Genomic DNA, 12,405 nt, shown 5'->3' with positions numbered 1-12,405 from the left:
ATTTTAAACCACATTCGAAATGGGTTTAAATGAGCCATACACAAAGAAACAGCAGACAAAATACAGAGAAGTTGCAGATCAATAGTTGCAGCTATTTCCTGCTAGTTTTCTTTTTTGTTGGCAAACATAATTCTTATTGATGCATATTTAACTTGTATTGATCAACTGTGCCATGAAGAAAGAAAAACTCACTGACTTCCGCCCACTTCTTCAAATTTGTAGTTGTCTATTTAATGGACACATTCCATGGTGTCTTTGAACAGCACATGCTCCTTGGTTTTGCTCATTAGTCTGTACGTAAAACAATAGTGAAAACCAATCTAGCACATAAGCAATATTGCTTTAATACACAGATGACTGAAAAGTATGAGGTTCCTAACTTCAGTCTCTCATATAGTCTTTTAGCATGCTATTACCATCTATATATAAACATTTCAGAAGTGTTTTTTCAAACCCTACCAACGACATGTGTTTTCCAACCCTGAAATGACAGCAAGTTCATACTATTTTACCCAGAGCTTACCCAGCTAGAAGTGCACATTTCAAAGGGATAATGAATACTTGTATTGTTCATTACAGAAGTGTCCTCACATTCCTAACCAGTTCATCCATTCATTAGCAGCTATATTACTCAGTATACTTCCTTGGACTTCTAGAGTTCTATCTACCATTACCTCCAATTATTCTTTAGTTTTCTGGCCCCTCTTATTCTTCCAAACGTTTAAAATAGATTGACTAAAATCCTTAGTATCTTAAGAGAAAAATCCTACTAAAATTCATTTCATTCACACAAGTCCCCCTTAGTTCTTCAAGTCACTTATATTATGAAAGGTCCAGAATCTGACCCAATATATCTCTGGAAAAGTAAGAATGAATCACCACAGCAGACTGGTTCCTCTTTCTTTAAAAAAAAAAAAAAAAAAAAAAAAAAAAAAGAACTATAGGGCAAGCAAGTTATCTCCACAAAACACACACATCAATGATTGCATTTGTGTACTGGCAAAGCTGGAAGGTGGCTTAGGTCATGCATGTAATGCCAGCCTAAAAAAAGCCTAAGAAAAAAAAATGCTGTAGTCTGTCAACTAAAGATCACAGAATCAATGAGGCTGGAAAGGGCCTCTGAGATAATCGAGCTCAACCTATGACCCAACACCGCCGCGTCAACTAGAGCACGGCACTAAGTGCCACATCCAGTCATTCCTGAACATCTCCAGGGACGGTGACTCCACCACCTCCGCGGGCAGCCCACTCCAGTGTCTGATGGCCCTTGCTGCGGACAGATTCCTCCTCACGTCCCACCTACACCTCCCCTGGCGCAGCTGAGGACCACCGCGTCCTCCCGCCCTGGCAGAGGAGGCCGCCCCTACTCCTGCCCACAGCCTCTTTCAGGGGGCTGCAGAGCCGCCCCCGTTAGGGCCGTTACGGCCGCTCCCGCCGGCTCCGGCACCCCCAGAGCCGGGCCCAGGCCGCGCCGCCCGCCCGGACACTGCCCCGGGCCCGGGCCCTGCCGCGGCCCCACCCCGTGCGCGCAGCCTATCGGCCTCGGCCACACCGCCGGGCCCCGCCGCCGGGGCCGCTCCCTCCCGCCCGGCCTCTCTCCCTCCTTGCCGGCCGCCGGCACCTGCTGGGCGGGGGAGGGGAGCGAGAGAGGAGCCCCGAGCGGGGCCCGCCGGCCACCCCAGCGCCGCCCTGCCCGAGCCGGCGCGGGGAAGGGAAGGGAAGGGCAGCGGGGGCCGGCGGCTTTTACCAGGAGGAGCAGGAGGCAGCCAGGGTCAGGCAGGAGCGGGAAGATGGCGGGTCTCATGGTAGATCGGGCGGCCGGGAGCGGGGAGGGGAGAAGCGCGGCTCCCACTCTCCGCGGCGGCGGCAGCGGCGGCTCCTGCACTTCCCCCGTCGCCAGGAAGCACCCGGGCAAGTTCCACCGCGGGGCCCGCGCTCCGCCGCGCGCTCCCGGGGCACGCCGGGAAGCGTAGTTCCGGGAAGGGGAGGGCGCGGAGCAGGAGGAGGAGGAAGGAAAGGGGAGAGAGAGAGGGAGAGCGGGAGAGGAGGCGTGGAACCCAGAGCGCACCGGGGCTGCCCGCGGGGCGGTGCCTGGAGGCGGCGGCGCGATGAGGAGAAGGGCGGGGTGGAGGTGAGTTACGGGGCGCAGCTGCAGCGCCGGGCTGGGGAGAAGGGAGGGGAGGAAGGAAGGCGAGAGGGAGGCGGCCTGGGCGAGGCAGGGTTAACCCTTCCCGCCGTGGTGGCGCGGCTGTCCCGGGGCACCGCACCCTCTTCCGCTCTGGATCGCTCCGTGCCAGCCCCCAGCAGCTGCCCGCGTTTCCTTTCGATCCCGCCTTGTGCCTTCAGCCCGGGCTGGGCACGCGTGTTTGGCGTGGGGAACAGGAGAAGGGGAGCTCAGGAACTGTGCGCCTTGGGGGCTTCGTGTCCTCGGAGTTTGGGAGGAAACTTTGTGCTTGGAAGCCTGTGTGTGACGGGGCTGGGCGGGTTGGGAAACTTCAGCTCGCGTGGAGCGTCATCGTTGATGTTTATTCCTTGGCGCTTCCACAGATTTGCGCTTTCTGTCGCTTCCTCAGCTGTAAATGCTGAAAATGAAGAACACCTGAAGTTCAGGGCTCGGCTTTCTTCCAGTAAAACTTTGGACCTTGCAGAATACGTACACGCTCTGAGACCTTGCAGAGCTGTCTCAAAAAGATGACAGAAGGCTGCGCTTTGCGTTTGTCACATTTCCAGTGTGCACACGTGTGTAAGGAGGGGGACGGGTGTAACACCATTTAGAAGAAAATCCTTCACATCGGCCTTTTTCAACTTAGGGCTCGCTTGGTTTTAAAGAAAGCCTGACAGGCTCAGACTTTGTGTGGCCCTGCAAAGATCTCGTGGCCTGTCAGTTTCGTGAGCTGCAAACACTCTCACACACGTAGATATACATACAAGTCATGTATCTCTTATTGTCTGAAATTGAAACTTGGCTTTTATCTCTTCTGCTATGACTACCTTAAGAACTTGTGCTCTTTGATCTGTAGAGCGAGCATCTTGTGCACTAACTCACATTTGAAAAATCTTTGATATTTTTTCAAAGCTGTCTTCACTTGGAAACTATCAATAAAATTTGATAGCATGGTTGTGCTATCATGTTTAAATTTTAACAACCTCATGTTTTGCTGAGTGGAAATGTGATGTAATTCTTGCTGTGTTATGCAAAGTAGACAAAATATTGTGCTTGGTATAAAATTTCACCTTGAAGAGGCCTTGGTGTCCATATGAGTGTTCCTTCATTTTAAGTGACTTGAGATGGCTAATATTTTTCTACATGTTAGCTTAAAGAAGAAAAGTGAATTATTTACTTGATTCCAAGAATATGATGCATATTACAGATATTGCCAATTATGTAGCATTTTATAAGCAGACCTTTTACTTATTTCATGGGTTTTTTATTGACTATGTCTCATTTTTTTGTTAATGAGGATCTTTATCAAGCAAGTCTTCCAGACAGCAGCCTGTTTGTTATATATATATATATATTATATATATAATCTGTTTGTTATATATGTGAGAAAAATACCTGAGGAATGTTACAAGTTTTCCTTTTCAAGTCCCTCTTAATATTTCAGAACTTCTCTGATGCAGAATTAGCCCATTCAATGGAATCATAACACTTTACTAAGAATTGCTGTAGAGGCAATGGATTGCTTCTCTCACCTGTATAATTACTAACACTTTATGCAGAACCGTTGCTTTCATCAGGAAACTATTAACATTTTTTCATTATTAATTCTCTTCTGTATGCAGTCAGTTTTATGGAAAAATTATTGTTGATGTTATTGGGATGTTTCTGGTGCTTCACTGAGTTCTTTGCTATTTGCTGAATTTTGTGCTGCTGCCCCTAGACTTCTTTTATTTTAGTTTATTTGTTGAGAGGTAAAACGTGAAGGAAATGGAGGAACTAGATGGTGAGATCCCCTGAAAAAATGCTTGTGGAGGTGCTGGGGTCCATCAATACTGGTCACTTCTTGAGCATCACCTCCTAAGAGCACAGGGGCTGGCAATTCCAAAATGTCAGAGGTCAAACACACGAGGTAGAAAGCTAGCTTGGCTTACCAGGCATCTTCTTTTGGAGCTAATGGAAAAAAACCAAGGTGTATGCCCAATAGAAGTAAGGTCAGTTGATGGAATCTCTTTGGATTTCAGTAACGCTTTCAGTACTGTCTCTCATTATCCTCCTGGACAAAATGCCCAATACACAACTGGATAAACAGGTCATGTGATGGGTGAGAGACTGGCTCATGGGTTGGGCACAAAGGGTTACAGTGAATGGGGTGACATCAGACTGGGACCTGTCACTAGTGGGGCTCTGCAGGGCTCCATCCTCAGCCCTGTGATTTTCAATTTCTTCATTATTGACTTGGATGTGCAACTGGAAGGGATGCTAAACAAGTTTGCAAATGATACAAAATTGGGAGGAGCTATTATCTCCCTCTAGGGCAAAGAGGCTCTGTAGAGAGAGCTCAACAAGTCAGGGGCCTGGGCAATCACCAACTGTGTGAGGTTTAACGAGGCAGAGTGCTGGATTCTGCACCTGAGTGCTTGGACAGACTGAGAGTGAGATGCTGGAAAGCAGTGCTGTGGAAAGGGACCTGGTCAATGGGAAGTTGAACCTGAGTCAGCAGTGCCCTGGCAGCCAGGAGGGCCAGGGGTGTCCTGGGTGGCATCAGGCCCAGCAACACCAGCCAGGAAAGGGAGGGGACTGTCCTGCTCTGCTCTGAGCTGGGGCAGCCTCACCTCCAGTGCTGGGGACAGTTCTGGGTGCCACCGTATAAGAAGGATATCAAACCATTAGAGAATGTCCAGAGGAAGACGATGAAGATGATGAGGTCCCTTGGGGTGTTCAGCCTGGGGAAGAGGGGACTGAGGGGAGACCTCATTGCACTCACAACTTCCTTGTGAGGGGGGGACAAGGGCAGACACTCATGTCTTCTCTGTGATCATCAGTGACAGGACCGAATGGAATGGCTTGGAGTTGTGTCAGGGGAAGTCTAGGTTGGATATTAGGAAAGGGTTCTTCACCCAGAGCATGCTTGGGCACTGGAACAGGCTCCATGCAAGTAGTCACAGCACCAGCCTGACAGAGTTCAAAAAGTGTTTAGACAGCGCTCTGGGGCGACTCTTGGACACGTTCAGTGCAGGGCCAGAAGTGTCCATTGTTCAGTGGTCCCAGTGTGTCCATTCCAGTTCAGGATATTTTGTGATTCTATATGGAGGACTATAATAAGTTGATACTTGATAACAAACTTTATTGAAAGTTAAGCTTTGAATTAAAGCATGCATGGCAACTGTTCTGAAGAACAGTCTGTTTGATTTGCACAGAAACACTTTACAGACTTTGACAAAGCTTATGGACTGAAGTTTGTGTTTAAGGCAATGAAACTACAATGTATAGGTATATATTTCTTAATGCAGGCTATTTTTCTGGTGAATTTTGGCTAGAGGTAGATTTAATTCACTGGTAAAACCCGTGTTTTTTCTTTTCTGTTTTTAACAGAAGTTTATTCTCTTTAGCATTGTTTGAATAATGTTAATGACTCATCATGAAAATAATTCTATTGTTAATGTGGTTTTGGGTTTTTTTCTAGAACTGAATATCTACAAAAAATGTTGGTGGCACAGATGTGACCTATAGTAATACCTTGAAAGAGTATGAATATTTCAGCAAACTGCCTCTTCAGTGGTTCCTCGTTAGCGTCTGAAGTGCATGCTGCTGCTGTTAATGGAGATAAGAGTACCCTCCAAAAGCTAATAGCAGGTAAATGTTTTCACTGTAGATGCATTTGGATTACTTCAGAACTGAAGCTTTTTGGTTTCAACTTACAGCTCTGATCTTTAAGATACTTTTGATGTCTTGGTTATATGTGCTTCTAGAATAAATGTTGCCCTGAAAATATGACTGATTTTTCTTACTTTTTATTACCTGTTGCTTTTGATTGGTACTTCTTTGTGAAGTAAAATAGAAAATTGGTTAGCGATAGAACTCCTTTCAGGGAATTTGAAGTTCTGAAGAAGTGCTTTGTGCTGAAATACTTCAGCTGCAAATGCTTAATTTTTTTAATTGCTTTTTGGGAAATTTGATAAATGTGTTTCTACAGATAATTTATTATTGTTTCTGAAGTCTTGTCACTGTGTAGTATGTGTTAACAAAATGAGCCCAGCCTTATTTATTACTTTGATTCTGATAGACTGACAGTGTTTCTCAAAAGAAATTAAAAGTAATGAGAGTGTCTAGTCCTGTTGAATCTGAAGTAAAAAAAAATGCACATCCATTAAAAAGCTCAGTATTTTGCCTTCCCTTACTCTTCAGGAATGGTATGGCATTCCAGGTTAATAGTTTTTAAAAGCAGTATATATTCTACGTTCCAAAACCAGTCTTGCATATATTTGGAAGGCTGCCATATTATAGGTGAAGACTTGGATTTTTCAGAGCTTCTGATTAAATGCAATTCCAGGTGATACTGAAGAAGCTCTATTTGCTCAGTGTTTTTTGGAAAATCCTATTCCCAGAGTTTAGCATGGGTTGAAGGACTGTGAAATAGTAAGAAGCACAGGCTGTATTTATGACACTTACTGTCATTTTTAATGTGTGTGAAGGATTTAATGATAACAGCATGAAACCAGCAATCAGATTTCTTTACCTATCTTCTGCTGACCTCTGTTGAAGGCAAGGTGAAGACTTGTTTGGATGTGTTGTCCAAGCTGCACAGAAAGCAGTAAGGGGCTCTTCTTTACAAGGTGTATCCAGTTTTCTCAAAACATAACTAGAACTCATTTGATTCCAACAGGATCACACTTGAGGGAACTGACTTTATAGAAGCTGCACTTGTTGGAACAGTTATTTTTTTGTTGGGCCTTCAACTTTGTCATGTGATGGTTCAAACATATACTGTTTGCATTTAATGCTGTTTGCTCTTTTTAAAAACATTTTATAAACAGCAGATGATATGGAGATACTTCTAGAAAACTGTGAGATTCAACTACAAAGCAGCTTTAAATATTCAAGTTTCTAAAAAACCCTTCTGCCTGCATGTGGAGGTGAAAAAAGTGTGGGCTTTCAAATTCTGAAGAAGCAACAAAGAGTGTTTGCTAACTTCAGTGTGTTTTTGTTAAACTCAGCGCCAAAAGAGATATTTTTGGAAACATGAAAGAAATATTATTTCTTGTTGCTGGTACATCTTGTCAAACATACCACAAAACAGCCATTAGAACCAGAAAAGGAAAATGCTCTTCTTTCAATGATGATCATGCAGCAAGAAGATAAAAATGCTGTTTTACCTTTGCATGGGAGAGAAAACTGCACAATCTTTGTAGCATTTGCTGTACTAGCAAAATTTGGCTTTTCTGCTTTGCCGTGTTTTGACAGGATATGACACAGACCTTACTTTTTCCAGAACTGGACCAAAAAGAAGAAAAGAAAAAAACCAACCCAAAACTTCATGTATTGCCTAGCAGAAGAAGAATGCATTAAAGTAATATTTTTAGCTGTCTACCAGTCACTGTTTAAAATATAACTTGATGCCAGAAGAAAATTGAGCAATTGGTGCTTTTCACTGAATTTCATGACTGAACTCAGCAGCAGCAGCTAATTCAGGACAGTACTCCAGTGTTATGTCTGCTGGATTGCTTAAAAACACCTCTCTAATACAGCCAAGCTCTGCATCTTGGATACATAGCTAGAGGTGGATGCAGCGATGGACAGTCCTGACTTTCTCCTCCTTTCAGGGAGGACCCTTTATTCCCTAAATTCATTATTGCTCTCCTCTTCATGCTTTCCCTGTTCAGTTATTAACAGAGGAGGGGCATAGAGGCTGGCCAAACGGTCTCTTGGAGCAGCCCCTCAAACCTCTTTGGTGATTTTTCCTTCTGCCATCTGTAGCTTGGTGGAGTGTGTGTGGCTGTATACAAACATAGATGCTTTATTTGCCTATAATTATAGAGTATGGATGAATTTTAAAGGACCAGGTGTTTGAAATAATACAGCGTGTTCTGGATAATGTGTTCCTTTTGACACCCTGTGCCAGAAAGAGGCACGGACAGAACCAAAGGTAGGTAGAAAATTTATTTAGAGAAAGGAGGCTTTGTAACAAAGTATCTCTCTATGTTAACTGCTGCTAATGCTTAATCACAGGACTTCCTAAAAAGCTTGTGGGTTAAATGCCATAGAGTACATGCCAATTGTATAATCAATTTTCTAACAGAAATGTGCTAGTTGTTTGCATTGCATGAGTTGTCCTGTGCTGTATCACATTGTTTTAGAATTGTACGTTCTTGGGCTTTGGGGAATGCTCACAGTATTTTCTTTCCTGTGTTTTACACAACACTGAACATGTCTTTAATTAACAATTCTTCAGTGTTAAAATCCATCTGTATGATTTTGATCCTAGGGAAAAAGCGAACAAAAGTTAATTTTGTATTTGGAGGATCATTTTCCGTTTTATGCTTTGGGAAGAGGCATCTAATTGTTTTAATTGTTTAAAAGAAGAAAATAATGATTATAATAATCATTATACTGAAGTGTCTGTTCAGTCCAGCTCCTCATTCTAAAGCCCTTATCATGCATTGCTTGCATCCAAATGCTTCTAAATCTCTGATGTGATGTTTCACTGTTAATTTTAACTGAACCATGGGCTACAAATATGCAGTTGCGTGCTATTTGATCCTACTCTCTACTTCTCTCTTGCCTGTTCTATATTGTGGGAGGTAGGATAAACCTGAGGTACTGCAGCAGGCAAGATTCTTGCAAGTGACAAGAAATGGTCTGTCTTTTAATAATTAGGGAGAGTTCACACCCTCCTGCTGCCCTTTCTCCTTTTCTGGTTTGAAAAATGCATAGAAATGTTAAGAGTCTGATATGACTGTTTGCATGGAGTGTGAGGAAATTATGAAGTACAGCTATGAGAATTAAATTTTGGACTTGGGCCCTGGATTCTGTTGTGATCATGATCTCTGTTGTCAATAAGCTTATGGAATGCATATTCTGGTGGGCTGAGGACTTTTATTCTAAAAGGGAATGGATCTAAAATTTCTTTATTAGGCAGGTATGTGAAGAGAATTTATTTTTGCCAAAGCACATTTTAGGTACCCTATGTACCTAAATATGAATGTTTTGAAGGCTACCTGTGCTTTCTTGATTGCAGAAATGGTAATTTGCTGCAGCTGTGAGGTTCACAAGGTGCTGTGGCTAGTGACTTTCATCAGCTTAATCTCCCCATAGCACCTGATGGTGATACAGTAGCTCCTAGCCCTTGTCCTGTCTCTTAGCCTGAGCACAAGACACCCTTTTAGGGAAATGCTCATAGGATTTTAATCATTCTAGGGGCCTTACAGAGCCCTGGTAAACAACTGAAGAAAACCTGCTGCTAGCTGAAGATTGTTCCTTTACCTTCAAAAATAGTGCAGGAGCTTCAGGCAGATTACTGGCATCAAGTTTTGAGGCTCTTGCTCATTTTTCCCTCAGACTGTATGCAGTCATGGAAACTCCTTGTCATCAGCTACATCACTTTTTGGGAACTGAAAATGAACATAGATATCTGTTGCTCTGCTTAGTTATGTGGCATTTGAGCTTTAGGCCATTTTTGCTTGTGGTTAGCCTCTAAATCTTTTGTATGTGTGTGTATATATATATATATCCTCTGACATTCTGTAACAGAAGGGGAACTGGAATTTGAGAGAAAGGTGCTGGTTTTGGACACTGCTGATTTAAGAATCATCATTGTCTGAGCATAAGTCCATCTGCTTGTGTCTTATTGGAAGAAATGAATGTTTATGAATTTCTCTTAATATATTTGTTCAAGTCCCATCAGCTTCAAGCAATTTAAGACACTGTTGAGGTTATGTTAACACTTAGCAGTGAAATGTAGTGATTGGTCATTAAGTAAAAACAAATCACATGAAACCAATCAAACAACCACCTGTTGGATAAACCATCTCCAAACCACATTCCAAAGCAGCAAAACACAGGAGAAGCAAATGAGATAATATTGGTTTCCTTTTTCTCTGAGGCTTCTAAGCTTCTCAGGAGAAGAATCCCGGGCAAGGGGATTTTTCAGAAAATATGATGGTGACACCAGTAGAAGACTTCTTGTGGGATTTTTTGGGGATTGTTTGTTTGCTGTTTTGATTTTTTAGTCAACTGCTAGTGGCATCAAGATTAGTTGTAAAACCAGTGGGTTGTCAAGGTGAAGTCAGAGAAAACAAGTCCACAGGTGAAGAAAAAAAAGAATTTTTCTATATCTGCATCACAGAAAAGTTTGGAAATGTTCTTAAACTTTTTGCAGAGCAAAAAGACTTTTCTCAATGCAAATCACACTTTCAAGGCAAAAAAAAAGTGTTACATAGTGAATCATGTGATTGACATGGTAATCACTCTACAGTTTTAAAGGAACTAAAAAATGTACTGAGTGAGTAAATTATTTCTCTAACTGGCAAGATCCTACTTGACAGTGTTTTTTGTAAGTGGCTTGATTGGTACGGAATGAATTTTAATTCTTTATATTCCCCTTGATTCATATTTAATCTCCTTGATTCTTCTTCTGGGTGAATCAATAGAAATTATAATTAAGAATAAAATTACTGGATATGTAGATAAGTGTAGTATGATGAGAGAGAGCAAAGACTCTGTAAAGAAGCAGCATGCCTCTGCTGGAGTGCTTTTGAGGCATTAACAGTCAGGTGGACAAAGGAATAATTAAAAAGCAAAACTAACTTGCCTGTAAAATTCAATGTTCCTTGGGTAACTGTAGACAATGGTTCTCCTTTGGAGATCTGGAGAGTCTGGATGTGTGTGATAGTTGACAGCCATGAAGTTAAAGGTGCTTGCCTTTATGCGGTGGCATCACAGAAATACGAAACTTTATAGTGAAACGGCTTTGTTTGGAGGGTTTTTTGGACTGTGAGTAGGAATAGTGTTTTGACTTTTTTTAACAAGATCTGAGATTATTGCCTTATTAACCTTATCAATTCAATAAAGCTTGAGAACTCTTTTAGTAGTGTCCATATTGTAAGGCACCCTGAAGTAAATGATGGTATTGATGTAATATTGATGTTTATGCTTTTAAAATAAACATTACTGTGAGTAGGCTTCAAAGTTTGTTTTAGCTACAGTGTTTACAGGTTTCAGGAGATCTATTTGGCTTCTGTGCTGTTGATATTTTTTAAACTAATCTATGCAGCTGGGATTGATGTAACTATTTGAAAATTATTTATAGTTATGCCACTGCAGAATCTTACTGGTGGAAGGTGTATTTGTGGAACTAATGTTTTCTGAATGTCCTTTTTTTCTGCAAATGTATTTTGAAATATTCTGTAACTGCCAAGTAAAAGTAGGACAGAATGTAATGACTTTGAGTTTATCACATACTCCAGTTTTTGTTCAGCCTAGTCACATTATAATGAGATACCTACTGTTCATATTATAGTAAGATGACTTTTTAATTAAAAAGTACTGCTTTTAGCTAGATACTGATATACTTCACTGGTTTAAATGGGTGCTTTGTTTTGGTTTTTTCAGGAAACTCTGAGCTGAAAGATAAAGAGGACCAGTTTGGAAGAACTCCCCTTATGTACTGTGTGCTGGCTGACAGGCTGGACTGTGCAGAGGCGTTGCTGAAGGCTGGAGCTGATGTTAACAGAGCGGATCGCAGCCGAAGGACTGCTCTCCATCTTGCTGCACAAAAGGTAATTTCTGTGAAGAGCTCATGAAGTCAGGGCTTTCACCACAGCTGGGAGGTGGACTGACCCTGGCTGGGCACCAGGCACTCACCAAAGCTGCTCTATCACTCCTCTTCTCAGCTGGACAGCAAAGAGAAAGTGTAACAAAAGGCTCGGGAAATTGGTTTAATTTATTACCAGTCAAATCAGAGTAGCATAATGAGAAATAAACCCAAAATAAACCTTAAAATCATCTTTTCCACGCCCTTCTTCCCGGGCTTAACTCCTGAATTCTCTACCTTACCCAGCAGCCAGTGGTGCAGGAGAATGCTGTCAGTTCATTACTGTCTGTTTTTGTCCTCTACAATCTGTCCAGTTACATTGTCCCCCTGAAGAAGTGCTAGAGGAAGTCTACAACAATAAAATAAAAGGCAATTGAAAGTATAACTTGAGAGCTGCAAGAAATTTTGAGTGTGGTTAGGCCTGGAGGAAGTATCCACAGTCTCTCCACAGGAGACTAAGCAGGCTGCTCATGGGGGAGGAAAGAAAAAAGGGAGTGGCTTTGGCTGCTAACCAAGACATTTGAGTTCATAAACTGTGAGAAAGACCCCACAGAGAAGATTAGAAATTCAAACTGAAACAAAGAGCTTTTTATTACTATTTAAGTTTTTATAGTATGTTTAAAACCATAACTGCTCAAAAATTAGCATTTTT

At 42.3% G+C, this 12,405-nt stretch overlaps 2 protein-coding genes across 2 annotated transcripts in view; one reads left to right on the top strand and one right to left on the bottom strand.

Moving 5' to 3' along the window:
- ERP44 (endoplasmic reticulum protein 44) overlaps positions 1-1,958 on the bottom strand; it is a 47,592-nt gene extending 45,634 nt beyond the window's left edge. Inside the window, exon 1 of the mRNA XM_058021254.1 lies at positions 1,748-1,958. Within this exon, the coding sequence (XP_057877237.1) occupies positions 1,748-1,804 (57 nt within the window). The 5' untranslated portion in view covers positions 1,805-1,958. The remainder of the gene's footprint in view (positions 1-1,747) is intronic.
- Positions 1,959-2,052: 94 nt separating this feature from the next.
- INVS (inversin) overlaps positions 2,053-12,405 on the top strand; it is an 83,290-nt gene continuing 72,937 nt past the window's right edge. The window contains exons 1-3 of the mRNA XM_058027190.1: positions 2,053-2,131; positions 5,628-5,797; positions 11,552-11,718. Of these exons, the coding sequence (XP_057883173.1) occupies positions 5,692-5,797; positions 11,552-11,718 (273 nt within the window). The 5' untranslated portion in view covers positions 2,053-2,131; positions 5,628-5,691. The remainder of the gene's footprint in view (positions 2,132-5,627; positions 5,798-11,551; positions 11,719-12,405) is intronic.

Source organism: Melospiza georgiana, chromosome 1 (genome assembly GCF_028018845.1).
Source record: "Melospiza georgiana isolate bMelGeo1 chromosome 1, bMelGeo1.pri, whole genome shotgun sequence".
Taxonomy (NCBI): Eukaryota; Metazoa; Chordata; class Aves; order Passeriformes; family Passerellidae; genus Melospiza; species Melospiza georgiana.
The sequence above is the reverse complement of the archived record's forward strand: the minus strand, read 5'-3'. Positions and strand labels throughout refer to the sequence as shown.